We start from the raw sequence: 25,014 nt of genomic DNA, 5'->3' as shown, positions 1-25,014 counted from the left end.
CAGCTCGGAGCTTGGATGCGGACAAAGTTCAAACCGGGTGGACTGATCCCAAAACAGTTTAGTCTCTCCGCCTCTCCGCCTGCCCGCCGACTTTTTTTTGAATAGTCTGGTCTATCTGGCAATCCATCACAACCTCCGTATCAGATCCAGACCCTCTCCGTCTCGTCTGTTTGTCCCTCCCCATCCATTCTCTTTCTCCTCGAGAACTCTGAGCAAGAAAACCGACCGTGACCGTTCACCGGTCCACCCACCTCAGATCAACATGTCCACCATGCGCAACGCCGTCCAACGGCGCAACCACAAGGAGCGAGGCCAACTCCAAGGCCGCGAAAAATGGGGTATTCTTGAGAAGCACAAGGTAAACAACCAGCTTTCCCTTCAGGCCTCTTACTCCTCCCCACGATACTAATTCTTTCCAACAAAAATAGGACTACTCCCTCCGCGCCAAAGACTACAACGCCAAAAAAGCCAAGCTCAAGCGCCTCCAGGAGAAAGTCCGCGACCGCAACCCCGATGAATTTAACTTCGGCATGCTCTCCAGCCACACGGCGCGGCAGGGTCGTCACGGCACGGGCGTGCGGGACTCGGCCGCGGCGCGCGGCTTGAGCCACGATGCTATCAAATTGCTCAAGACGCAGGACGCGGGGTACCTTCGGACGCAGGGGGAGAGGATCCGTCGGCAATTGGGCCGGTTGGAGGAGGAGGTGCAGGTGCAGCAGGGGATCAAGGTGGCGCTTGGGGAGAAGGAGGAGAAGAAAGAGAGGAAGACGAAGGAGAAGAAGGGAGGTGATGATGAGTTTAATGGGTTCGATAATGATATGGATTTCGATTTCGATTTGGGGGATGAGGATGATGAAGAAGAAGATGATATGATCTCCGGGGGGAAGTCGAGGAAGGTGGTCTTTGCGGAAGATCGGGATGAACAGAAGGACATGAAGCGGGAGCGGCTGTTACGGTTGGAAGAGGAGGAGGATGACTCCGAAAGTGACGAGGATGATGACTCGTTCGGTCAGCGCAAGAAGCAACAGCAGAAAAAGTCGCAGAAGCAAGTCGAGGCCGAGCGTCAGGCGCTGGTCGAGGCCAGGCGCGCCCGCAAGATGAAGAAGCGCGCCACGGAGGCCAGAGACAACAAGATCAAGGCCCTGCAGAAGCAGTACAAGGAGATTACGGCCGCAGCCCGCGAGCTGGACTGGCAGCGGGGCCGCATGGACAATGTCGTCGGAGGCACGAATAAGAATGGCGTCAAGTGGAAAATCCGCGAGCGCAAGCGGTGATTTGCCCTGCGTCTGTTTTCTGTCTCTTCAATCGCTGCTACATGATTGATGATTTTATATCGCTTGCTTGTCACTGCATGGGTTGGGACGGAAAAGTTGCCCCGTTTTTGTTCTCTTATTCAAGTGGGTTTATAGATCGCCAGGCGTCCGAGATACCAAATGTTCTTCATATTGTACATTGATCGTCACAAGGGAATCATACTTTTCTGATTGGCTATGCTTGCAATATTACGCGCGTCAGATCGTAACCAGCTGCTAAAGAAAACGAAACATTACGCATCATCATCAAACTACTGCTGCTGCTTCTTCATGTGCGCTACACGGATGCTCACAGCCCGCTTGTGCGCATCGAGACCCTCAACCGCAGCCAGCTGCTCCACCGTACGAGACAGACCCAGAAGACCCTCCGCGGTCAAATTAGAGCTGGTGATGTGCTTGAGGAAGGATCCGAGGTTCACTCCAGAGTACTGCTTGGCATATCCATAGGTAGCTGCGAATCATTAGCCATTGCTTCCAGGAGATAGAAGGATAAACTTACGGAGAGAGTGGTTCGTGCCAGCAGAGTAGTCGCCCACGCTTTCGGGGGTCCACTGTCCGACAAAGACACTTCCGGCGTTCTTCACACTCGCCACAGCCGCCTCAGCGTTCTGAATCTGCAGGATCAGGTGTTCGGGAGCGTATTCGTTGCTCAAAGCCATGGCTTCAGCGAGGTCACGCACAACGAAAGTGACCGAGTGGGCCAAGGAGCCCTTCACAATGTCGACACGAGGAAGAGCCTTGGCCTGGATGTCAACCTCCTTCTCAATAGCCTGGAGCTGCTCCTCATTCAGATCGATGGCAATGAGGATAACCTGGGAGTCCACTCCGTGCTCGGCCTGGCTGAGAAGATCAGAAGCCACGAAAGCCGGGTTGGCATCCTTGTCCGCAATCACCAACACCTCACTAGGACCGGCGGGCATGTCAATGCTGACACCAGCGGAGGTGTCGTTGGAGACCAACATCTTGGCCGCCGTGACGAACTGGTTCCCTGGTCCCAGGATCTTGTCCACCTTACTGACGCTCTCAGTACCGTACGCCATGGCCGCAACCGCCTGGGCACCACCAGCGAGTACGATACTCTCGGCACCCACCTTGTGAGCAACATAGACAATCTCGGGAGAGATGCTGCCATCGGCACGAGGAGGAGACGCGAGAACAATCTTCTCACAGCCAGCCACCATGGCTGGAACTCCCAGCATCATGGCCGTGGACGGCAGAACCGCCGTTCCACCAGGGATGTAGAGACCAACCCGCTCAATGGGGCGCGAGAAACGAGAGCACACGACACCGGGCATGGTCTCAACCTTGAGGCCCTCAGGGCTGCCCTTTTGAGCGCTGTGGAACTTCTTGATGTTGGAAATACTGATGTCAAGGGCTTCCTTGGTCTCAGGGGACAGCTTCATCAGCTCAGGTGCGAATGGGGCACGGATGACAGGAGAGGTCAGGGAAGTAGCCTTCTCAAACTTGTGGGTGTACTTGAGCACGCCGGCATCGCCATTCTCGCGGACATCCTGGATAATGGGGCGAACGAGAGCAACAATCGCATCGTTGGACTTCTGGGAGGGACGCTTGAGATACTCCTTCACCTGGTCAACCGGAGTCGAGGCGGTAATCACACGAGTCATCTGAAGAGGCTCATCATCAACCTTCTTGGGAGCCGGCTCAGGGGCAGCAGGCTTCGACTCGGGGGTGGCGGCGGTCAAGCCAGCCTTCTCCGCCCAGGGGCCCTTGGCATCACCCTTTCTGCGCTTGACCTTCAAGCTCTTGAGATCAAGGTTGCGCTCCACGTCCTCAAGGCTGACACCAGCAGCGACACAGCGAGTCAGGGCAAAGTAAAGCAGATCGGCGGCCTCGAAAGCAATCTCCTCCTTGGTGTTGGCACGGCACAACTCATCAGCCTCCTCCATGATCTTTGCCTGCGTGAGCTTGGGCTCGTTGAAGAGGCGTGCAGTGTAGGAGCCGGCGGGAGCATCGGCCTTGCGAGCCTGCAGCGTCTTTTGCAGACGAGCGAGGCCGTTGTAAGGTCCGAAGCAGCTGGGAGCACCCAAGTGGCAGAAACCTATTTATGGTTAAGCGAGAACGACATATGCGGTGTGGATAGACTTACCTCTACCAACCTGGTTGACAACAAAGACCAAGCAGTCGCTGTCGCAATCGAAACCAATGCGGATCAGTTCTTGCACATCTCCACTGGACTGACCCTTGTACCACAAGCCACGCTTCCGGCTTTGGTAGACGCCCGTACCGGTGCGAAGAGCCTCTGCAATGCTTTCATTGCTACTCCAAACCAGTCCCAAGCAGATTCCTCTTTCATCGGTGACGGTGGTTGCATAAAGACCGTTGCTTTGGTCGGTCACAGCGCGAGCGGCGACCAATGAGGCGGCGACAATCTTGCCGTTGGGTTGTTGGTGGTCGAAGGTCAGAGCGTCGGCGGGAACAACACAGACACCTCCTTGACCGATAGTGTCCTTCAAGGCCTCCTCAGTGACAGCGCCAGAGTATGTGCGATAAAGGTTCTGAGCCTCGAGGTTGACGTTCAATTGCTCAGCCAGAGACTTGATGGCAGAGGCATCGGTAGATAGACCAGCCTCTTGGCGCTCGGCAGATCCGCCAACCCAGGATTGGAAGGCATTGACTTGGCTCTCGGAGGCAATGGCGACGACCCGAGATGAGGGGACGGACTGTTCTTCGGACAAGGTGGTCAACTGGTTGAGTGTGACAAAGATCTTGGCGGCACCGGCGTTGAGGATGTCGACCAAGTCACCGGAGGAGGCAATAGCAGAGGCATCGACGTAGACATCAAGGAGACGGAAGTTGCGCTTGAGGAACTCCTCTGCCTGAGCGAGGCTGGAAACCTTGATAAGAACGCGACCGAAGTAGGCGATCTGCTTCAGCGACAAACCGCCGGTGGAGGCGGCGGCGGGGTCGTACGAGACGAGAAGGGGAGTCGACATGGTGAGGCAATCGAATTCAAGTCAATGATTGAAGGTGGAGGTAATAGAGACAGATAGATGAGGCCCCAGAGCGGGGGGGGGAGAGAGAAACAGGACAGGGAAAATTGATGGGGAAAAAGAAGGTGGGGAGAGAGAAGAAGATTCAAGAGGATGGATGGATGGATGGATGGTGAGTATGAATCATACGTAGGAAGAATACTGAGTAATTCCTATCGGTTCCGCCTGCAATTTTCTCGCCTGCCCCGCAATCGGAGTTGTTGACCGCCTGCCTGGTTGAGACAAACCGGGGGGAAGGGTTTGATTGGCTGACCGCCTTATGCACGGGTCAGGCACATTCACTGCCAGCCCACTGAAGTGTGAACCAAGGCTTACGTCAGGGATGGGATCATCCATTTCCATTTGTCCTACTGGAATCATGGATCTTACATTAACTTACCAAATCTGCCACAGCCTAATTGCAAACGCCGGCAGCCACTGGCACTGCACTGCATACTTAGCCATGGCCCTGTCCCACAGAACTGTGCCTGACCGGACAACTTATTTTTGAGGATCAATAACCTTGTTGGTTCCAGTTCCTCTCTTTCACTCCATGGGGGGCGGTTTCGGACGCAACCCCCTGACTAACTACCTAGTATAACTAGTGACATTCTGGCTAAAGATAGTCTAGTCAGCTAGTTAAGGGTCTTTCACCTCTTTTGCCGAGTGCTCCTGCTGCTCCTGCCGATCATTTCCATCAATGAGGGGAAATGCGATCATCTGCTTTCTCTCCGCATCATCTGCTCTGACCCTTGACAGGCGAGCTGACCTGCCCCAGTGATGTCTCCAGAAGTCTAACTGAATCAAATTGAGGCAACGGGGTCCGATTCGACCTTCGACTTGTCACACTCTCGGGCGTCTGGTCTGGTGCCTGGACTCTGGGATGAACAAAAAGGAAGAAGGTACTCATATCCAGACTGATCCGGTCCAAACCGGAATCCACCCTTGCAGCTCAATGCATAGCATGGACGGTGGAGGCCCCTGCAGTCACCAATCGCGGTCCCCAGATCGGCGAGGAATGGACCAACTGCTGGCCATGATGTAGCCTTTCTCTCCCTATGCATGCCTCCTGCTCCTTCAGGTCCAGGCTCCTTCTTCTTAAACTCCTAAATTATTCTCCACCCTCCCCCCCCCTCTCTCCTCTTTTCCCCATCCTCATCGTCGACAACTAGCACCGAATTGCGGGATCTAGTGCGTGCGATCGTTATTTATACTGGTTGCCCCTCCCCTCCGCCTGTTCTCCTCAGGCTGTCACTCTTTGGGTTTGTTTCTGCTCTCGAGTGTAGTACCCATTCGTTGTCTATAATTTCCCGTGTTGCCCTTGTGTCACTCTCTCACCGGGGTCATGCATTTTCCCTCACTCTCTTTGTCGCTCACGGCGTTGGCTCTCGTCAGCCCTAGTGCCGCCTTTCCGCAAGCCCGATTTGTCCAGCCCGTTCTGCGCACCGAAGACAAAGCTCAATCGCGCGCCGATGCCGTCAAAGAGGCCTTTTCCCACGCTTGGGATGGCTACTATCAATATGCGTTCCCCCATGACGAGCTGCACCCCGTTTCCAATGGCTATGGGGATTCTCGTAACGGATGGGGAGCGTCCGCGGTGGATGCCCTATCTACCGCCGTGATCATGCGCAATGCGACCATTGTTAATCAGATTCTTGACCATGTAGCGAAGATTGACTACTCGAGCACCAGTAGCACGGTCAGCCTGTTCGAGACCACCATTCGCTACCTTGGCGGCATGTTATCCGGCTATGACCTGTTGAAAGGCCCTGCCGCCGACCTGGTGGACGATCCGTCGAAGGTCGACACGCTGCTCACTCAGTCCAAGAACCTGGGCGACGTTCTAAAATTTGCCTTTGACACCCCGTCGGGCGTTCCGTACAACAATCTCAACATCACCTCTAAAGGTAACGATGGAGCCACCACCAATGGCCTTGCAGTCACCGGCACCCTTGTCCTGGAATGGACACGTTTGTCCGACTTGATTGGAGATTCTACCTACGCGGACCTGAGCCAAAAGGCCGAGTCTTACCTGCTCAACCCCCAACCCCAATCTGCGGAGCCTTTCCCCGGATTGGTAGGAAGTAACATCAACATTGCGACTGGCCAATTTGCCGACGGAGCGGTGAGCTGGAACGGTGGAGCTGATTCGTACTACGAGTATCTGATCAAGATGTACGTGTACGATCCCAACCGATTCGAAACCTACAAAGACCGCTGGGTGGCGGCGGCCGAGTCATCCATGAAGCACTTGGCGTCGCACCCGTCCACGCGCCCGGACCTGACATTTTTGGCCTCGTACAACAATGGTAAGCTGGGCCTGAGCTCTCAGCACCTGACTTGCTTCGATGGCGGTAGCTTCCTGCTCGGTGGCACGGTGCTGGACCGCTCCGACTTGATCGACTTTGGTCTGGAACTAGTCAACGGCTGCCACGACACCTACAATTCGACTCTTACCGGCATCGGCCCGGAGGCATTCAGCTGGGACCCGAACTCTGTCCCCAGCAGCCAACAGTCTTTGTTCGAGAGCGCTGGCTTCTACATCACCAGTGGCGCGTATATCCTCCGACCGGAAGTGATCGAGAGCTTCTATTACGCGTGGCGCGTGACTGGCCAAGAGATTGTAAGCAAAGAGGCCCTTTGGATGAAGTGTTGACGGCTGACAAACAAACCTTTAGTATCGCGAGTGGATCTGGAGCGCCTTCCAGTCAATCAACAAGTACTGCCGCACCGACTCGGGATTCGCGGGCCTGACTAACGTCAACGCCGCCAACGGAGGCAACCGCTACGATAACCAGGAGAGTTTCATGTTCGCCGAGGTGCTGAAGTACTCGTACCTGGCGTTCGCACCGGAGGATGAATGGCAGGTGCAGAAGGGGAGTGGGAATCAGTTCGTGCTGAACACGGAGGCCCACCCAGTGAAGGTGTACAGTTCATAGGCTTCGAGCCTTGCAGTAAGAGCCTGGCTGATGGTGCTATTTTCCGTGTAGAAGTCTAGAGTATAGAGTTAGACACGGAAGTACATACGTACATATTGTTCGAGTAAATGGGAATATTCTTTGAGGGCCATAACTTCATAGATACTGAGTATTTAGCCACCACAAGGGTGACTAAGACCTGATGTAAATGCAGAGTAGCACAGCCTTTACCCACGCCTTCAAGAAGACCTTCTCCTCTAAATGGGAATCCTTCTCAAACATTCTCAAGATAGGCAGCTATTGTCAAAGGAATGAAGGTCAAATCAGAATGCAGTCCTTTAATTCAACAACAAAGAAACCACCTCAATAGAGATAGACTTCGCCCCACTGTGGCCCCACTTTCCACCCCACTCCCCGCGTTGATTTGCGCAGATTTGAGCATCTTCGAGTATAGATCCCTACCTCCAGTGCTGAGTGTCTACGTTGTATCTACCTTGGTAGCCAGACCACTTCCCGGGGCCACCTTGGAGACTGTCTCCCCATAAGTTCCTAAGGTTCTCTCTCCGTCATGGCAGAGCCATCCATATCAACCCTCATCTTCAATTCTCACGTCAACCCTATAACTTCCTATACAAACGTCCTCCATAACCAAACCTCCGTACCGTCTCTTCAGCACAACTCCACCATCTTCCAGATATCACCAGAAGATGTGCGGCCCCACCCGCCCCAGCACCGGCAACCTCATCGCCATCATCTTCCCCTCCCCCGAAAAGTCCTCCTCCTACTCCCTGACCTTCAGCCACGACACGCGCACTCCCGACGGCCCGACGAGGGCGATCTTCCGATTCCCCGATCCCAAGGTCCGGGATATCTTTGCCGCTGCCCGGGGGGTGGACTTGCGGATCGAGTGAGTTGCTTCCATTCCCCCCTTTCATGCTGTGGTGGGTTCTTCTCGTCTTCTTTGCACAGAGCTAATACTTTTGGTGGTTGGGGATAGGAAATATGGGGATTTGACCGCCTCTACGGGTGGGGGTGTTGAGCCGCCGTTGCATTGGTTTCGGGTTGGGTTTGGTGGGACTCAGTCATCACAGGAGCAGCAGCAGCAGCAGCAGGTGATTGAGGTGGTGTTGCCGGAGAGGTTGGAGCTGGGGGTGTCGGGGACGGGGATTGTTGGGCGCGAGGTGAGGGTGGCGGTGGATGGGGTGGATGCCATGGTTGAGATGGGGAGGGGGGTCGTTGGGTTTGATTAAGCTGTCTAGAGTATTTCGATGTTTATGTTTAGATGTTTGGGAGTATGGAGTACTAAGGAGTTACGGGTGGGGGTTTGGTTCGTTAAGATACAGTACCGCTGGATGGGAAGTTACTATATTAGATGATAACCTGAATTGACGTCAATCACTTGCTTGTCGTAAGATCTCGACCAACTATATGTAAGATTACAACTTCAACAAAGCAGCTCCATCCACCCCGTTAGTGTACCTCTCCTCCGCCTCCACCCAATTAATCACCTTCCAAATCTGCTCCACATACCCCGCCTTGTTGTTCAGATACTACACCACGCGTAAGCCTTCAATCTATCCACAAGACAAATCACATACCTGGAGATAATAAGCATGCTCCCACATGTCCACACCCAGAATCGGCACCTTCCCTCCAACCACCGGATCCTGGTCCTTGGTGCTCACGATCTCCAGCTTCCCACCGGGCCCACCCACGCTCACCAACCACCCCCATCCGCTCCCCTGCAGCCCAAGCAGGACCGCCCCGAAGGCGGCGGTGAACTGCTCCACCGACCCCCACTGCTGCTCAAGGGCGCGCTGGAGGGTCGGGGCTGAGCGGGCGATGTCCGTGGCCGGGGAGCCGTGGGGGGCCAGGTTGCGCCAGAAGAGCGAGTGGTTGATGTGGCCGCCACCGTTGAAGGTGAGTTTCTGCTGGATGCTGAGCAGGGCGGGGATGTCGTTGGTGGCAAGGGCGGTGGTCTGGGCGTCGAGGGCGGCGTTCAGGTTGGTGATGTAGGTTTGGTGGTGTTTTTGGTGGTGGAGCTGCATGATTTGTTGGGAGATGACGGGCTCGAGGGCCTGGTTGAAAGTTCGTTAGCACTTTCTGAAGCATGTCGGGATTTGTTGACGAGGTTAGCAGAGTGGTTTAGCTTACATCGTAGGCGTAGGGGAGAGGTGGGAGGGTGTATTTGGGGGACATCGTGAGGTTCTCGTTGCTATGGTAGTAGCTGTTGTGATGATTGCTAGTCGACGGTGCGCAGAGATTCTTTGGGAATGGAAATCAGTAGACAATGACGAAGAGTTGTGAGAGGAAGAAATAGAAGAGAGGGGGAGGGAGATGGAGGGGAAGGTAAAGGCAGGATCTCCAAGGTCCTCCTTCTCTCCTCTTCCCTCTCTCCTCTTCCCTCTCTTCTCTCTCCCCCTCATGTTAGTCGATGCGCACGTTTGAGCACATTCTTACCTCTTCCAGGGCCTGCCAGCTTTTGAATTACGTCCCCGTCAATCTCCCTTCCCTAAAAAAGGTTGAAGAAAGATACCCTCTCATAGGCTAAAGCTCTGCCACCGAATGCAAGCAAGTAATGGCTGGTCTCGTCATCTCCTTCCGCCATCTTACCATTTTCAAGCCACCGAACGAAATCGAGATACTAAAGTCCTGAACGTAATCATTATTCTGACAGAGGACATGACACAAAGATCAGAGGCATGAAAGTGAGCTAATATACGCCATTCATGGATGTCTGAGCATTCTGCTGCACTAGAGAAAGAGCCGTCAGAATGTCCAATATGGGTTCTCCACCTGTCTCTCTCTCTTGCCAATAATTAGCAAGTTAGGAACTCAATTGGAGTCAACAAAGAACAAGAATCATCCTCCAGCTGAACAGCAAACATGCTTCATTCCAAAACGGAGGCCTGAGCACCTTCTGCCTCGCATGTCTCAAGCCTCAACATGGCTGAGACTTCTCGCCTTGCGAGCAACAGATGTTGAATGAGACACGGCCCAGCACTAGCAATTTCTTAGACTTGCTTCTCCATCACAAAGGTTTGAGCCTTAGTTTGAGAGCAAATGAGCAATTGAGTAGATGAAGCTATGCCGACAGCTGCAGTCCTCAACCCAGATATGGTAGCAGAATCTTTCTCGGCAGACTTCAACAATGCACTTAGACGACTGGCTGGTTTCTTGAAAGCTCAGGGCTATCTACTCGGGGGGCTACGCGACGTAGCTGGGCAAATCTAATAAGTAGCCGCTACCGAGCTCAGAAGCTAGCATATTGATGGTTAACAGAGACATGCTGAATCTTTTTCGACCGACGAAACCGGCTAAATGCCAACTAGAAACGCCAGCAGTGGATCAAGTCATCTATGAGTGTCAGTTACGAAGCACCTGGCCTATGCGGTCATCATGAGCAACAGAACTACTCAACAAGTGTTCTCTACACCCACAGAAGCCCCAACCTGAGTTTGAGCAACAGACACATGTCTTGAATAAGACCTACCTGGCCTTCATCACCAGTGAAACTGTTCAACTACCAACCCGTTCATCCTAAAATTGTTCATCACAAGGGCGTCAGCATACCCCTGATCAGCCGACACATGTCTTTGGTCTCTTCCAACTCAAGGAAAGACAACATGAAATACCAACTAGTAGCGCAGCGCAACGATGGACACCCGGCATCAAGCCCCGGCCTATTCAGTCATCACGACAGGAGGAATTGTCTGATATAAAAGCAAGTATACTCGCCGGCATACCAATGGCTCCTCAGACCAGACTCTCCTTTCCAATTCCCAAGCAAATTCTACCCAAAGCAACTCCCAACACACAAGTCTCTCCGGAAAACTGTCCAAAACGATTCTCCACCACTCCAAGCCCAGCAGCTACGATGTCATCCTTGCACCTCGAAGCAGAAGAACTCATCCGTCAAGCGGAATACATCATGATCCAAGCCTTGAAACGGCTTGCCTAATATGAAATTCCTCATCGTCAGGGAATCCCTCTACCATGAGTACCTTCGTCAGTGGAACCAACCCGTTCCACCCAGGGTACGTTACCATCTAGTGCCCACAACCGAACTCATGGAGTGCTTTGTGCTAAAGGCAGAACTCGCTGCTAGGAATGGGATAGCATGATCGTACTGGACTTCGAGGGATTCTACCCGCGCTTGACAGTGCGAGACGTCATTGACCAGGTCCGAACCTACTGCAGTTGCACCGTACCAATGCCCTATCAACCTGCGCTTGCGGTGAATGGGATCGTGATCAAGTTAGTTCCAGGGTACTCTGTAAGCCAGGCAGCCATGTGATTTTGTTTCTATCTTGTCTTTTCTTTGCGCTCTTTCGTTCATTCTTATTGCGGGAAGGGCCATGCTAATGGAAATGCCAGCTTATGCATGGAGACCAGGAAGCTCCATGGCTGAACTCAATCGGTGGCTGGGGCACTGCGTACCCGTATGCGTACCCGTCTGATCTTAGGAGATTGCACAACGTTTGGCAATGTCTCTATAACTCGCAGGATTAGGGTGATTCTTTAGTAGTGATCGGGTGTTGAGGTTGTCGACTCTCGGTGAGGACTTCTCCATTGACGAGGATGAGAAGGTTACTCGAGTGATGGGCTTTACTACAAGGCATTGAGCTCCGCTACGCTATCATCCAGAGCTGCAAGTATGATGATATATCATACCGAGGAGGAGTGCGAAGAAGAGATAGTTTTGTTTGTTTTGCGAAATCAAGTTTGAGATTTTGTCTGCTTTTCGGATACAGCACGGCCCAGGGGGACTTGATAGCCCATAGGAGTCAGTAGCAATAAGTGACAGTGTGACTCTGGGATGTTCGAACAGTAGTACTCCGTACCCTGATGTGCAATCCCATCAGTCTCGATAGCATCATTCCGACCTTGCAGAGACCCAACTGCTTGACCATCTTCCACCTGCACTTTCTCTGTCTGCCTCTTCACCTCTCCCGATCTCAACTCTTTCTACCAAGCCAAAAGTCATCCATCCCTATCACAAACGAAAGGGCCCACGCAGCATTCACAACCAATGAAACTACGCACCTTGGAAAAAAGCTCTAGCATCCTCTCAAACCCAGCAAACACAATTCCCGGGGACCTTTTCAGCCTGTAAAGACCAGACAATCGGAACGAGCAAACCACGACCATACCGCGGCAACATGCAGCAAACAAAATGACCTTGGATGGAACTCATCAGAGGGACACCTTGCAGCATAAAAAGCAAGAAGGATACTTCTTTCGTTACTCTTTCTGTTATTTGATATTGCCCTAAGAAGAAGAAGGGGAACTCACCCCTCGGAAGAAAAACAGCTTTTCTGCGAAACAGACGTCTCTTCTCCACGAAAGAAACCCCCAAAGCAAGATCTCTCTCTCTCTCCCTCCCTTTCTTTCTCCCTTTCTCTCATAACCGACTTGACTGACCCCTCCGCGAGAACAATCTCTCCACAGATTCCACGGATCAACAAAGAAATCACAATGAAGTCTCCCGAATTGATCTACGGGTTCAATAAGCTCAGTATCAGGGGGGAGGATCCTGACGCGGAGGAGGAGGAGGAGGAGGATGAAGAGGAAGACGAGGAAGAAGAGGAGGAGGAGGAAGAGGAAGAGGAGGAGGACAAGGATGACAATGGAAAGGATGACTGTGACCGATATCTGGAGGAGGAGGAATACGAGAAGAGAAGGACCAAGAAGTTCCTCAATTCGCGGGGGCATGAAGAATTCTACTTTGTGGACCGGGATGTCAGTAGTGATGAGGATCAGGATTATCCTGATAGTGATGAGGATGATAGTGATAGTGATGAGGGTTGGGAATATCCTTGATCCCATCCGTGAGTGAGGGGCGAGCAATGAATTCCGCTTCTGGGATGATGCGCTTTTGGTTTGCTGATGCGTAAGAGGGGATAACTTAGAGGCATGGCCCGCTTGTTTTGTGGTTGTTTGGCTTCCGTTTACAGCACAGCACAGCACGCCTTTGCAGGACGGCTTGCTTGCTTGTAGGAGAGATTGGGGTGCTTTGGACGGTGAAGTTCTGGGAGAACATCTATCGCCTTGAGGGTTAGCCAGAAGAGCTCCACAGGCCGGTGGGTAGACCATCTCAATCCATCCCATCAGCCCCAGTCCCATTATCCTCCACACCACGAGAACCATCAACTCCGTCCTCATCCTTTCCTCCTTCATCTCCCTCCCTCCGTCTCTCCAATTCCCGCTGAAAAGCCAAAGTATACTCATCCGCGTCCCAAACATGAGGCCTACTCGCCCTCTCCGCCATCTTCCTCGTCAAAAGCATTTCCATCTCCTCTTTCTCCTCCTCACTCAACATCCCAACCCGCTCCTCCCACGCCCTCTCTACCCCTCGGCCACTAACCCCGAAAAACCTCTCATCAATCTTCAACCAATAAACCAGATCAAACGCAAAGCTGTTCCGCAGCGCATACATTACCCAGAAGTCCCCACTCTCCCAGCTCCGCCGCATCGCACCGGACAACCTCTGCCCCTCGTGCAACCGCCCCCGCTGGATTGCTCGATCCTCACACTCCGTCATCACTTCCAGAAACGTGCGCAGCCGGGCCCCAAACACCCGAGTCCACTCCTCAATCCCCCCGGCCCATTCCTCGGGCCGCTCGATCAGAAGCCACCACGGCGGAGCGTGGGAGAACTCCACGGGGGCAGCGTAGGTGAACTCCCAGTCGACCACCCCGGCTATTTGCAGGTCTTGGGATAGAAGTACATTGGCGGGACGGAGGTCGTCGCACCAGAGATTGAAGGGGCCATTCTCCAGTGCTGGAGTGGTGAGGCGCTGTTCGCGGGCGAGGCTACGGAAGAGACACCGCGCGACGTACTTCCTCCGACAGTCGTCCGCGGAGGTGACTGCGTCGTTGCGTTGATGGATTAGATGGTCGAGATTCAGGTCTGCCAGGAACTGAACGTATGATGAGGCGGTGGGGAATGTCGTGTCTATGTGAGGTAGCTGGGAGCGAGGCAGACAGCCCAGACGGACGAGCTCGTTCATGTTCATCGACAGCGGTCGGCGTGTCACCTCCCAGGTGAAGTCGTCCTGCTGGCTGAGCGAGCCGATTCGCGGGAGGGCAGGGAGGGAGAGTTGTAGTAGCACGTCGGCCATCTGGGCGTACAGTCTCCGCAGCTTAGCCTCTGCGATGTCGGGGTCGAGCACCCCGCGTTGCTCCCTGGGAAGACCGGGGGTGTTGAGCGCGTCGTACAGTTTTGTCTCGTGCTCGATGTACTCCATGAGGATGAATGGGATAGGGATGGTGGTCTGGTCGGCGAGGAAGCGCATGACTGAGACTTCGTTCACGATCTTCTCTTCAGGGAAGAGCACGGCGCCGGGCTGCGGGAAGCGAATGACGGTGGCGCCGTTGGGGTCATACTTCAAGCGCAGAGAGATGTTGTAAGAGCCTTTCCTGAGGATGGCGAATTCGGTGGCGTTGCCGCGGTTGTGGAGGAGGATGAAGTCTGCGATTGGGCGCAGGATGTCGATTTCTAGGAATTGGAGGAGCCAGGTGTCGGAGATGGTTTCGGCCTGGGCCCAGCATACGTCGTCGGGGGAGATGTTGAGGTTCATGGTTTGGTGCTGGGGAGATGGAGTACGGCTGGCTTAGTGGTACTGGGTAGTGTGAACCACTTGATTCTTAATAAGATGTCAATGAAACAGGAAGATGGTTAGAATAAAGGAAGTTCGAGGTCAATAGTATCACATCCATCATGCCTGCATGCATGAGACTACATGCTCATCAAACAGGACAAACACATGTTAGGTAACACCAGTCTAACCCCCCCTGTCAACTGTCAACTGTACTGAACTGTACTATAACGTTACTTCATGTTTGCAACTTCATCCATGCATCCATCACCACAAACCCGACGCACAACACCTCAACCTCAACCTCAACCTCTAAAACCTATAACCCAGGTGATCCACATCCAACTCCCTAAATCAACCCAAGTCCCGAACTACAAAGACCCACCGACCCAAAACCTAATCCACCAACCCCGTTCCCGAACGCCTCCGATCCCCGATCCCAACCGAGCTCGGTGAGTCAAAGAACATCCATCATCCTCACCGGGCACGCCTTGGTTCTCTTCATCTCAGCGGAAGCGGAAAAAATAGGGATCTGTTTTCTTCTTTGATCTTGTCTCGGGACTCGGAAGTTTCAAGAGATTGTGGAACCTGAAGGCCCACGGGCTCGGGAAGTTCTGGATCCATGGATGAAAGCTGCCTAGGGAAGGAGAAAGGAAAAGGGGATGATCTCATCATGTGTCAATCCGAGTAAAAGTTTTGGGTTCCGATGCGCACCGAGATACTTTTCTTTATATAAGCTGGGGTTTCTGGATGGGTGGTTGTGTTTTTTTTTTTGGAGTTCTTGGTTCTGGTGATAGATCGGATTCGGTTCAATTGAGCGCAGGTCCTGTACAATTGCTGTGTGCGGACGGTACATACTTACATTATGAGACGGATGTTATCATCATCCTTCTGGGGTAGGGCCCCTGCTAGAGTGCAGAGTCTGAAATCATCCTCGACCTTGAGCATTGGCAGGGAAAGAGGAAGGTCGATATCGCTGCTCTCTAGCAGACCACGAGTTGACCAGGATGCCCTATCTACAAAAACTGCATCTATACTCACATCATCAAACACACCCACAGTCACAGCCAGACCCCTAGCAACACATACCTCAAATTCATCGACTCCGATCCCCAGCCCCGACAAGCCCCGAGTCGTCATCCTCGGCTCCGGCTGGGGAGGATACAACCTCTCGCGCAAGCTCTCCCCCGCCCACTTCACCCCAACCATCATCTCGCCGCGCTCCTACTTTGTCTTCACCCCGCTGCTCACCGACACCGCCGGTGGCTCCCTCGACTTCTCGCACATCGTCGAGCCCGTGCGCGACCGCCACACCAAGGTCGATTTCATCCAGGCCGCCGCCCGCGCCGTCGACTTCGCCTCCAAGACCGTCATCTGCGAGGCCACCGTCGTCAAGAGCGGGGTGACCGAGTCCCCACGCACTGACGACGGCGAATCTCAACCCCCACAAGCATCCCCCACGCGCACCTGGGAGAAAGGGGAGACTTTCTCGGTCCCCTACGACAAGCTGGTCATCGCCGTCGGCACCGTCAGCAGGACCTTCGGCACGCCCGGCGTGCGCGAGAATGCGTTCTTCTTCAAGGATGTGGGCGATGCGCGGCGCGTGCGGCGCCGCGTGCGCGAATGCTTCGAGCTAGCCGTCTTGCCCACCACCTCGCCTGAGATGCGGCGCTGGCTGCTGCATTTCGCGATCGTCGGCGCGGGGCCCACCGGGACGGAGCTGGCGGCGGCGCTGCGGGATTTCATCTCCGCGGATCTCATGGCGCTGTATCCCTCGTTGAAGGGCATTCCGAGGCTCTCGCTGTACGATGTGGCGCCCACGGTGTTGTCGATGTTCGATGAGTCGCTGTCGAAATATGCGATGGACACGATGCGGAAGGAAGGGGTGGACATTAAGGTTTCACATCATGTGGAGGGGTTGCGATGGGGCGCTCCGGGGGAGGAGGCGCCCGCGGAGATGGATCCGAAGCGGTGTTTGACTCTAACTACGAAGGAGGAGGGCGAGGTCGGCGTAGGTATGTGCGTCTGGGCGACGGGAAACGCAATGAATCCTTTCGTTCGAGACGCCTTGGCCGATGTCCAAGCATTCCCAAACGAGTCGGCTTTGCTCAAGGACGGGAGCGGCCGCCCGAGTGAGGACGTCGTGCAACGGTCCGCGTGGCATGTTAAGAAAGCGCCGAAAGTCGGAGCGCTGTTGGTAGATGAGCAGTTGCGCGTGCAGCTGGAGAACGAGAGTGGGGACACAGTGGTGCTGCAAGACGTTTTTGCCCTGGGGGACAACGCCATGCCAGAGAAAGGCGCACCACCAGCGACGGCACAGGCAACTTTCCAGGAGGCCAAGTGGCTGGCTAATCGTCTCAACCGGGGAGATTCGCAGCCCACGGCCCCATTCTCGTTCCGCAACATGGGCACGTTGGCATACATTGGAAACGCGAATGCCCTGTTGCAAATCCCGCACGAAAACGGAGAGCATCATAAGTACCTCCCAGAGGGGCTGAAGGGGCGGACCGCTTGGTTGGTGTGGAACTCAGCGTATCTGACCATGAGCATCAGCTGGAGGAATAAGGTTCGAGTTGCGGTTCGCTGGATGTTGAATCACCTCTTTGGCAGAGACGTGTCGAGGTACTAGACTAATGGCAATAGCCTTCGATGGACGTATCATAGGCCGAAAGAAGTGAAACGGCTCTGTCGATGTTGTTCAAAGCATGGCAGGAACTTGCACATCTCTCCTCACAACTCGATCAATCAGCTCCATGGCCTGGAAGAGCTCGTAGTCATGCTGCTTGGGCGTAATGACCTGCACACTCAGCGGCGAACCCAAGTACACTCGGCGATCCACAGTCTTCTGGTTCCCTTTTGACCATTAGAATCCAGTAGGAAAGACAATAGAAGAAGAAACATACATAGCAGCCGATTAGCCCCATCCCAGCTCCCCAAAACCGGTGCCGTCATCTCCGTCCCCAGCTCCAGATCCTCCTCTTTGAACGAGCGCACGGGAACGGTGCCCGCCGGGTAATCAAGCAGCACCCAGGACGAAGTATACCCAACCGCATTGTACCGATCCAATTCCGGCACTGGATGCGGCGCGACCGGGTGAATGATCGCATCAATGTCTCGAGTGTAACTTGCATCTGCTGTCACCCCCCGAGACGTCCACATTTGCAGCATCTCCCGCTCAACCTGGGCTCGTTGTGCTTGCAACTCGCCTACCTGCGCGAGCGTCATTTCCCGACCCCGCTTCATCCGGCCCTTCAGCCAGGGTATCAAGGGCTCCCCGGTACTCTCCAGCAGATCCATCATGGGGTTGCCCCCGTCAACCCCCATCAGTCGACCAGCAATACCTTGGCATTTGCTCAGAGCCGCAGGCACAGGGATCTCCACGACCCTGACTCCGGGCGTCCGTCGCAGTAACTGTGCTACCTCGTCGATGACCTTGGCGACAGGTGGAAGAGGCTCGACCAGCCCATCGCGACGGAGGATCCCGATAGTGAAACTTTTGCGTTTCCCAGAGGGAGATTGAAGCTTGGTGTCGGCAGAACCTCCATTTAATGGAGGACAACCAAAGATGCTACTATCAAGCCATCTGCCTGGAATTCCCTCCTCACTGAAGAGCTCCGTGCGAGGCACGATCTCGGCCATCACGACCCCCAGATCTGCGACCGAGCGGGCCAGAGGCCCAGCCACCGGCTGAAGACTGATCCTCCCCTTGCCGGCCATGCTGCCTGCCTCTTGAATTCCTGCAATCGGCACGCGACCTGCACTGGGCTTGAATCCGTACAGCCAGGTGCACATGGCAGGAATCCGGATGCTACCGCCAATGTCGGTGCCAAAGCCGACCATCGACCCGCGCATTGCGAGGAGGGCCGCTTCACCTCCCGTGCTGCCTCCGACGGTCAAGCGACGGTTGAGTGGATTGAGCGTCCGGCCAAACAGGTGGTTGCAGGAGTCGAGGGCGCCCATGGTCTGAGGGACGTTGGTCTTGGCGATAATGATAGCGCCCAGGGAGGTGAGGAGGTTGACGAGCGGCGAGCTTTGGGCTGCTGGGTGAAAGGCTAGGGCAGCAAGGCCAGTGGTGGAGTCTACGCCGGTGATATGGAATGAATCCTTGACGGAAACAGGGAGGCCATGTAGGGGACCAATGGGCTGGCCGGTGCGTTGGAGATGGTCGTCGAGCTTCTGGGCTTGCTGAAGGGCTTGCGTGAAGACAGGCTCCGTGAGGCAACGTGTGAGTTGATGTGCAATTGCGGCTCGCTGCAAGTGCCCTGAGTTAGATCATGGTGAGAGAGGGTAGCACGGGATTAGAGCGTTACCTTGCAAAAAGCGTGGACTACCTCCTTTGCAGTGAACTTCCTCTCACGAATAGCACCGAGCAAGGAGCGTACATCGTATTGCTCGGTGATATGCAACTCATCTGATGTGAGAAGCCCGCATGTCCGCGGAATGTCCATGACATTGATGGCTTCATATTGGCTCGTGTTCGTGATTGAGTCGGCCGTAGAAAGCAGACCGGGTGGAATCTGCGAGACTTCCAGACGCCACTGATGTGGTATCTGCGCATCGAGTTGAAGCTGCTTGCGGTGAGAAATATACTTGTAAGACATTGCGAAGATTTCATAAGTTGTACTTGATAATTGAAGGTCGAGTTGGAAAAAAAAGAACAGATATGGTGGTTGTCAAGAGAAGGCGGCAGTAGACATGCGGGGAGAATCTGGGGAAAAGAAAAGCCTCGGCCTTCGGTCCGCCCTCCTCGGTTAGCCTTTTGGTATTTACAGTACGGAGTACGGTCAGCCACAATAATAATATGCAAAAGGTGGAATGGCGACCACGTATTATTTTAATTCAGTCTAACTAAAGTGAACAAAATGGTATCTATCGACAGTCACCCCCATCAACTCTTTATCTTCAGATCTAGCACATAACCACCCACCGCTTAAAACCAATTTAGACGCTTCTACTGCCGCTACCATCAGAGCAAGTTACAAAGGACTGAGAAGAGATAAACTCACTCGACTAAACCACTAGATAAATTTAAGAAGAGCACGGCGTCTAGGAAGACGAGAACTCAAATAACGCGATCGTCGAGCAGAAGTTGCTCTCGTTGCCCTCTTGAGGCACCAGCGATTCGCCACTTGCCGAAGTCACCATGTTGGTACTGGCCTTGGTGCTGAGACCATAAATGTGCACATCGGAGCAGTCCACTTCCACCATGTTCTCCTGGCAGGACTCCGTGTCGAGACAGGTCTGCGAATAGTTGTCGAAGAAGCTGTAGAGACCCGCACCGTAAACATAAGTCTCCGAGCTGCTGAGAACACGAAGACCCCAGGCCTTGCGGCATGAGTCGGTGGTGCAGTAGGAGAAATCAGGGTCGTTCCAGGTGGTGTTGGGAGTGAAGGGGGTAAGGGCATTGGGATTCGCCTGGTAATAGGGCGTTTCAGTCTGGATGAGACCCATAAAGACATTCTTGGCGTTGGAGACTTGGTAGTTGTAAAGCTGGTTGTGCTCAGAAGCGGTACCATACAACCATGCGGACTCTTGAGTCTCAAGGAGAACTCCACGGCCATTGTAGATATTGATCTGGTTGTGGTCTGACAAGTCCAGCTCGTGGTCGGCGGTCCAGAACCAGGTGTTCTCAAGGTAAACGCTGGACTGCTCGGTGGCGTGGAAGAGGAGGAAAGCGCCAACACAGTCGGAGTTGGGGGTGGTGGTCTGGTCAGGGGTCTTGGTGCAGGTATTGCTCTGAAGTTCAGTGCCTGCGGATCCACCGATGCGAGCGTGAACATCCCACATACCCGCCGAGCCTTGTGAGTCGGCATTGAGGTTCCACTGAATCAGAATGGCGCCAGGGGCAGGGCCCTTCGTCTCGACAATCAAGTCGCTGATTTCAACGGAGCCGCTCTCGCCAACCTCGCCAACCTGGAGCATGGGGATGGGATTCTCCGCGTCGGAAAACTTGTCACCATACGCCATCAGCATTGGCCAGATTTCACCGGTGATTTTGATATTCTTGGGGACCTTGATGGTATCAGTGATGATGTAGGCACCGTGGTCGAAGTAGACAATCTGATCGTCTGTGCACGAGTCAAGGACCTTTTGGATGGCAGCGGTGTCGTCGGTAGAGCCGTCACCCTTGGCACCGGCGGACTTGACACTGATGAAGGAGGAAGCAGCGTAGTCCTCATACAAGGGCTTGGACTTCTCGAACAGGGAACCGTCACTGTTCAAAAGGGCGCTGGGCTTGGCTGGGGATGCCACAGTGGTCTCGAGGCGAGTCTTGGTGACCGTCTTGTAGGCACAGGTACCAGATCCGGAAGAACCAGAAGCATGAGGAGACGAGGCGGCCGCGGACGTAGCAGCAGCGGCAGATGAGCCTTGAACATGGGTCGTGCTGGCAGAATAGCCGGCAGCAGAGGACTGCTGGGCACTCGAGCCCGCAGATTCACCAACCGGAGAGGATTGCTGCGCGCCAGAGTTTGACTGAGAGCCATATGCAGAAGAGTCACCGGCAGGAGAAGATTGCTGAGCGGCTGATTCGGATGATCCGCCGGCGGGTGAAGACTCCTCGGCATCAGACCCAGACTGGTAGCTAGTCGGCTGTGATGCAGATGTCTCCACAACGGAAGGCGAGTACTGACCGGTGGCAGTGCTCTCAGAGCTACCCCAGGTGCTACCAGTGTGAGGGCGACGGTCAGTGGCAGCAGTGGCCTCGGCACCATTGAGTGTAGCTTCAGTCGCAGCCGTGTGGAAGGCGGAGGCTGCAGATCCGGTCGGGTAATCCGCAGGACAAACCTCGATGGTCGTGGTGATAGTTTCCACAATAACTTCAACAGCAGGCGAGCGCTTCTTGAGCGTGCTGGAGGGCGTGTAGGCGTTACCCTGGACATAGTTGTCGACGACAGAGCCACCCGCCAGAATCGTGCTGCCGGAAACACTGGCCACAGCGACGCTGGAACCAGTGAAGTCAACGTTATCGAGAACAAGAGCGCCACCACCGGTAGGAATACTGTCAGAGCTGAAGGCAGTCACAATACCAATGGGTGTGCCGGTAAATTTGCTATCCAGCATCAAGACGGAGCCAACAGTCTGGTTCGAGGGAGAAGCGGACATGTTTAGACCGACACCGCAGTTGTTGATGGTAACAGACTTGAAGGTCCAGGCCCAGTTCCAGTTCATGTAAATGGCAGTGTTACAATCATTGAAAGTCAGGTTGCGGGTCGTGAACTGCTGGTTACCCAGGAAGGCACCATAGTTACCACCGTTGAAAGTCAAATCAGACATGAAGCCGCCAGATCCATTATCCATGAAAATACCCTGCTGCTTGTTGGCGTCACCTCCTCCCTTGATCATCTCGAACCGGATGTTCTGCAGACTGGTGGCTTGGCCAACTTGCCAATGAATACCGGCACCGGAGGATTGGGGCATGGCGGTGAGGTCAATGACAAAGTTGCGGATGGCACGGAAGAAGTTGTTCTGGTTTGTATACCAATTGGCGCCAGTGTTGGTGTAGGGGTCCGCATCAATCACAGCCATACCAGTGAAGCTGGCAGACGCCTTGAGTACAGGGAGCTGGTTGGCATCGCCAACGAGCTGGGTGTAATAGTACTGCACAATGGGCGTGGATACAACATATGTGCCGGGAGGGAAGTACACAAGAGCCGGGGTTGTAGTCGAGGAATCGCAGCCCTGGCCGCAACGGTTGCCGGAGGAGATCGCCTTGTTGATAGCATCGGTGTCATCAGTGGAACCATCACCTAAGAGTCGCCTGTTAGCGTACGGTCTGCTCATCATCCAGGGCCTCCAACCTACCAGTAGCACCAAAGTCCTTGACATTGCGGAAAATCTGATAGCTCGAGCTGTTACCAAAGGGCACAGTTCCTTGACGTGTGATATCAGCCACCCAGTAGGTCGAGTCGCGAGCCTTCAACTCCCCGCGGGCTTCCAAGCCCCCCTTCATGGGAACAGCAGAGACTAGCCCGGCCGGAAGGCCGAGCAACAGCAGCACGTGGGCTGCGAAGAGCATGACAAATGTGTTCAAAACAGCCATGGTCGAGATTGTAGATGTCTGTCACTGAGCCCGCAGAGACAATGAGGGTGTGAGTAGGACAGTAATATAGCTGGCTGACTGGCAGGCAGGGAAGCGACAAGACAGTTCAGCAACCGGCACTGAACGAAAAACGAAAACAGAGATCGGATGACGAAGCGATATCCGTCACAAGACCCAGTCAGAAGGAGAGGCTTTTCGCAGCTTCCCAAACTGAAAACCGGGGTAAAAAGCAGAAGGAAGAGGGGAATGACCAAAGAGTGGCAGGCCAAGCAGACAGTAAATGGAATGAAGGAAAGGTCAAAAGATAACTCGAATGAATGAATGCGACAACACACAAACAATGCTGTAGCCAAAAACCTGCAGGCACTGAACACAGTATCTCACACCGTGTGACACACACACTGCAGGAGGGAGGAACACAAACGAAGAGAATAGGGAACGAAGGGGAGCAAGAAAAAGAAAGCAAGCCGGCTTGTGAAGAATCACGAGCTGGAAGAGGGACAATCAGTAGATTAAAAGACTGGCTCGACCCCGAGATGGACTGGCGCTGGTTCCGTTCCGGCGCGGGTCCTTCCAGGCACTGATTAAACCTTAGTGGCCTTAGGCAGGCTTTCCACTCTCCACTATTGGCACTAGCAGAATTAGCCAGCACTAACACTGGCAAACTGAATCCACAATCACAGTAGCGCCCGATTACCGCCCTGGCTTGATTGGCCGAGACCGACAGTCTGTGGCAGAAAGCACCGCGGCACCCCCTCAAGCAGCTGATTCTTAGTCTCCAATAAACCTTGACAAAGGCACGCGTGAAACGCCTGGCTCAGGGGTTGAAACAACCGAAGCAAGACTACTCGAGCCAGTCAGTACACTTTCTCTCTCTGATTGGGGCCACCCGGACCACTCCAGAGCCACTCCAGCAGATTGCAGCGGGATGATGACCAGTTCCAGGCCAACCAAGCATCTGACTAGATCCAGTCCTCAGTCAGCACTTACTTAGAACTAAACACCTTTCCCGTCTGATATTCGTCGGCGCACCCGTGCAGAACCTTGGACGTGCAAATGACGGTCGCGAGCGAGCGAATGGAAAGCCGTGACGGACTCTGCTCCCTTCCGAACAGAGATAAACAATTCACACCAGACAAAAGGAGCGAGTGGTGATCTGCAAAATCAGCACACAACAACAGAGCCTCGTTCCAGATTTCCCGGGACGTGTCCTGGGAAAAGCGAACAATGAGGTTCAAGAGAGTGTATGGTAGAAGAAGAAGGAAGGTATTCCCACAGTCCAGAGGTGAGAAAAAAAGACAGACAGAGAGGGAGGGAGGGAGAGAGAGAAGAAAGCAAAGAGCGCGAGTCAGCCGATCAGCGGACTGAATGAGATAAATAACAGGACTGCCCTGGGATCAACATAGCCGCCGTGGCCAGAATTCAGTCGATTATGGCAGATCGACGATTCTGCTTCGCTCTCGTCCCGCGCGTAGGCTGCATGACTGGAATCCTATCAACAACCGGTCCCTAAGAATGGCATGAGATAGAACCCCAATAGGCCAAGGCAGCACCGCGCAAACACACCCTTCCGCTGTCCAGGATGCTGCGTAGCGAGTGACATTCCTCATCGTCCACGGGTCAACCGACGGAGAGGGGGTCTGGGCAGTAATGCTGCTGTAGGTTCCAGACTAAGTGCATTGGCGTTTGATCCAAGGGTCAGAATATTTATCATTCACGTTGACCGATTGTCTGTTTTCGATAGCAATGAGGAAGTTCACCCTCTTGGACACCATAGACGTGCCGCGAAGTGTAGGTTAGATCGACTAACTTACAAGGTAGGTATGGCTCCGAATGGAGGTCTACCACAGGAGGGGGGTCTGGTTCCCATGCATTTTGGTGCCTCAGGCCACCGCCCCACTCTGTTTCCCCCTGGTTTTACAGCGAACAAAGAACAAGGTTCGAAAGGTCAACAACCTCCAGGGGCTGATGCATGCTGCTGCAGAGAAACGCACTCTCGGGGCAACCTACTCTAGACTTAGAAGCAACAGGTGACAAGTTGCCAACGACTGTGATAACAAAATAGAGCCCTTGGGAGACTGCTCCCCATCTTCATCGCCTTCACATCGGCGAGCGTAAATGAATGGGTCCAAATCCAATATCGCAAGTGCCG

General features: G+C 54.1%; 12 protein-coding genes across 12 annotated transcripts; 6 read left to right on the top strand and 6 right to left on the bottom strand.

The window, feature by feature from the left end:
- The first annotated feature begins 120 nt into the window (after nucleotides 1-120).
- Nucleotides 121-1,460, top strand: BO66DRAFT_421456 (rRNA-processing protein UTP11). The gene is made up of 2 exons (XM_025649958.1): nucleotides 121-358; nucleotides 429-1,460. The coding sequence occupies exons 1-2, from the start codon at nucleotides 263-265 to the stop codon at nucleotides 1,272-1,274; spliced, it is 942 nt and encodes a 313-aa protein (XP_025502481.1). The 5' UTR covers nucleotides 121-262; the 3' UTR covers nucleotides 1,275-1,460.
- On the bottom strand, nucleotides 1,401-4,430 carry BO66DRAFT_352695 (histidine biosynthesis protein HIS4). Its single transcript, XM_025644785.1, has 3 exons — nucleotides 3,421-4,430; nucleotides 1,813-3,372; nucleotides 1,401-1,764 (listed from the first exon to the last, which is right to left on the bottom strand). Exons 1-3 carry the CDS (start codon nucleotides 4,265-4,267, stop codon nucleotides 1,565-1,567), a joined length of 2,607 nt encoding a protein of 868 aa, XP_025502480.1. The 5' UTR covers nucleotides 4,268-4,430; the 3' UTR covers nucleotides 1,401-1,564.
- A 395-nt stretch (nucleotides 4,431-4,825) lies between these two features.
- BO66DRAFT_392983 (uncharacterized protein) lies at nucleotides 4,826-5,425 on the bottom strand. Its single transcript, XM_025647650.1, has one exon. It carries the CDS (start codon nucleotides 5,365-5,367, stop codon nucleotides 5,107-5,109), a length of 261 nt encoding a protein of 86 aa, XP_025502479.1. The 5' UTR covers nucleotides 5,368-5,425; the 3' UTR covers nucleotides 4,826-5,106.
- Nucleotides 5,420-7,365, top strand: BO66DRAFT_392982 (glycoside hydrolase family 47 protein; the record flags this gene model as incomplete). Its single annotated transcript, XM_025647649.1, has 2 exons — nucleotides 5,420-6,929; nucleotides 6,982-7,365. Coding segments are annotated over exons 1-2 (1,357 nt in total), but the record flags the coding sequence as incomplete, so codon positions are not given.
- Nucleotides 7,366-7,928: 563 nt separating this feature from the next.
- Nucleotides 7,929-8,471, top strand: BO66DRAFT_454948 (uncharacterized protein; the record flags this gene model as incomplete). Its single annotated transcript, XM_025652051.1, has 2 exons — nucleotides 7,929-8,128; nucleotides 8,219-8,471. 2 exons carry the CDS (start codon nucleotides 7,929-7,931, stop codon nucleotides 8,469-8,471), a joined length of 453 nt encoding a protein of 150 aa, XP_025502477.1.
- Nucleotides 8,472-8,657: 186 nt separating this feature from the next.
- Nucleotides 8,658-9,505, bottom strand: BO66DRAFT_454946 (superoxide dismutase; the record flags this gene model as incomplete). Its single annotated transcript, XM_025652050.1, has 3 exons — nucleotides 9,376-9,505; nucleotides 8,820-9,299; nucleotides 8,658-8,771 (listed from the first exon to the last, which is right to left on the bottom strand). Exons 1-3 carry the CDS (start codon nucleotides 9,418-9,420, stop codon nucleotides 8,658-8,660), a joined length of 639 nt encoding a protein of 212 aa, XP_025502476.1. The 5' UTR covers nucleotides 9,421-9,505.
- Nucleotides 9,506-12,699: 3,194 nt separating this feature from the next.
- On the top strand, nucleotides 12,700-13,044 carry BO66DRAFT_402816 (uncharacterized protein; the record flags this gene model as incomplete). The annotated part of the gene is made up of 1 exon (XM_025648832.1): nucleotides 12,700-13,044. One exon carries the CDS (start codon nucleotides 12,700-12,702, stop codon nucleotides 13,042-13,044), a length of 345 nt encoding a protein of 114 aa, XP_025502475.1.
- Nucleotides 13,045-13,181: 137 nt separating this feature from the next.
- On the bottom strand, nucleotides 13,182-15,062 carry BO66DRAFT_123534 (phosphotransferase family protein). The gene has a single exon (XM_025641930.1). The coding sequence runs from the start codon at nucleotides 14,801-14,803 to the stop codon at nucleotides 13,319-13,321; it is 1,485 nt and encodes a 494-aa protein (XP_025502474.1). The 5' UTR covers nucleotides 14,804-15,062; the 3' UTR covers nucleotides 13,182-13,318.
- A 624-nt stretch (nucleotides 15,063-15,686) lies between these two features.
- BO66DRAFT_421452 (putative pyridine nucleotide-disulfide oxidoreductase) lies at nucleotides 15,687-17,713 on the top strand (the record flags this gene model as incomplete). The annotated part of the gene is made up of 2 exons (XM_025649957.1): nucleotides 15,687-15,734; nucleotides 15,828-17,713. 2 exons carry the CDS (start codon nucleotides 15,687-15,689, stop codon nucleotides 17,448-17,450), a joined length of 1,671 nt encoding a protein of 556 aa, XP_025502473.1. The 3' UTR covers nucleotides 17,451-17,713.
- Nucleotides 17,520-19,422, bottom strand: BO66DRAFT_454945 (putative general amidase; the record flags this gene model as incomplete). Its single annotated transcript, XM_025652049.1, has 3 exons — nucleotides 17,520-17,674; nucleotides 17,725-19,072; nucleotides 19,132-19,422. The coding sequence occupies 3 exons, from the start codon at nucleotides 19,420-19,422 to the stop codon at nucleotides 17,520-17,522; spliced, it is 1,794 nt and encodes a 597-aa protein (XP_025502472.1).
- Nucleotides 19,423-19,867: 445 nt separating this feature from the next.
- Nucleotides 19,868-22,862, bottom strand: exgO (exo-beta-1,3-glucanase Exg0; the record flags this gene model as incomplete). The annotated part of the gene is made up of 2 exons (XM_025649366.1): nucleotides 19,868-22,569; nucleotides 22,625-22,862. 2 exons carry the CDS (start codon nucleotides 22,860-22,862, stop codon nucleotides 19,868-19,870), a joined length of 2,940 nt encoding a protein of 979 aa, XP_025502471.1.
- Nucleotides 22,863-24,583: 1,721 nt separating this feature from the next.
- On the top strand, nucleotides 24,584-24,929 carry BO66DRAFT_123498 (uncharacterized protein). Its single transcript, XM_025641929.1, has one exon. It carries the CDS (start codon nucleotides 24,696-24,698, stop codon nucleotides 24,894-24,896), a length of 201 nt encoding a protein of 66 aa, XP_025502470.1. The 5' UTR covers nucleotides 24,584-24,695; the 3' UTR covers nucleotides 24,897-24,929.
- The last annotated feature ends 85 nt before the right edge of the window (nucleotides 24,930-25,014 follow it).

This window comes from Aspergillus aculeatinus (genome assembly GCF_003184765.1).
Source record: "Aspergillus aculeatinus CBS 121060 unplaced genomic scaffold BO66scaffold_33, whole genome shotgun sequence".
Classification (NCBI taxonomy): Eukaryota; Fungi; Ascomycota; class Eurotiomycetes; order Eurotiales; family Aspergillaceae; genus Aspergillus; species Aspergillus aculeatinus.
The sequence above is the reverse complement of the archived record's forward strand: the minus strand, read 5'-3'. Positions and strand labels throughout refer to the sequence as shown.

Excerpts from the sequence above, each read along its gene's own strand:
- BO66DRAFT_421456 (XM_025649958.1), top strand. The coding sequence starts at position 263 with ATGTCCACCATGCGCAACGCCGTCCAACGGCGCAACCACAAGGAGCGA. Across the intron at positions 359-428 it reads GTATTCTTGAGAAGCACAAG|GACTACTCCCTCCGCGCCAA; the intron begins GTAAACAACCAG and ends CAACAAAAATAG.
- BO66DRAFT_352695 (XM_025644785.1), bottom strand. The coding sequence starts at position 4,267 with ATGTCGACTCCCCTTCTCGTCTCGTACGACCCCGCCGCCGCCTCCACC. Across the intron at positions 3,373-3,420 it reads TGTCAACCAGGTTGGTAGAG|GTTTCTGCCACTTGGGTGCT; the intron begins GTAAGTCTATCC and ends AACCATAAATAG. Across the intron at positions 1,765-1,812 it reads TGGCACGAACCACTCTCTCC|CTACCTATGGATATGCCAAG; the intron begins GTAAGTTTATCC and ends AATGATTCGCAG.
- BO66DRAFT_392983 (XM_025647650.1), bottom strand. The coding sequence starts at position 5,367 with ATGCATAGGGAGAGAAAGGCTACATCATGGCCAGCAGTTGGTCCATTC.
- BO66DRAFT_123534 (XM_025641930.1), bottom strand. The coding sequence starts at position 14,803 with ATGAACCTCAACATCTCCCCCGACGACGTATGCTGGGCCCAGGCCGAA.
- BO66DRAFT_123498 (XM_025641929.1), top strand. The coding sequence starts at position 24,696 with ATGGAGGTCTACCACAGGAGGGGGGTCTGGTTCCCATGCATTTTGGTG.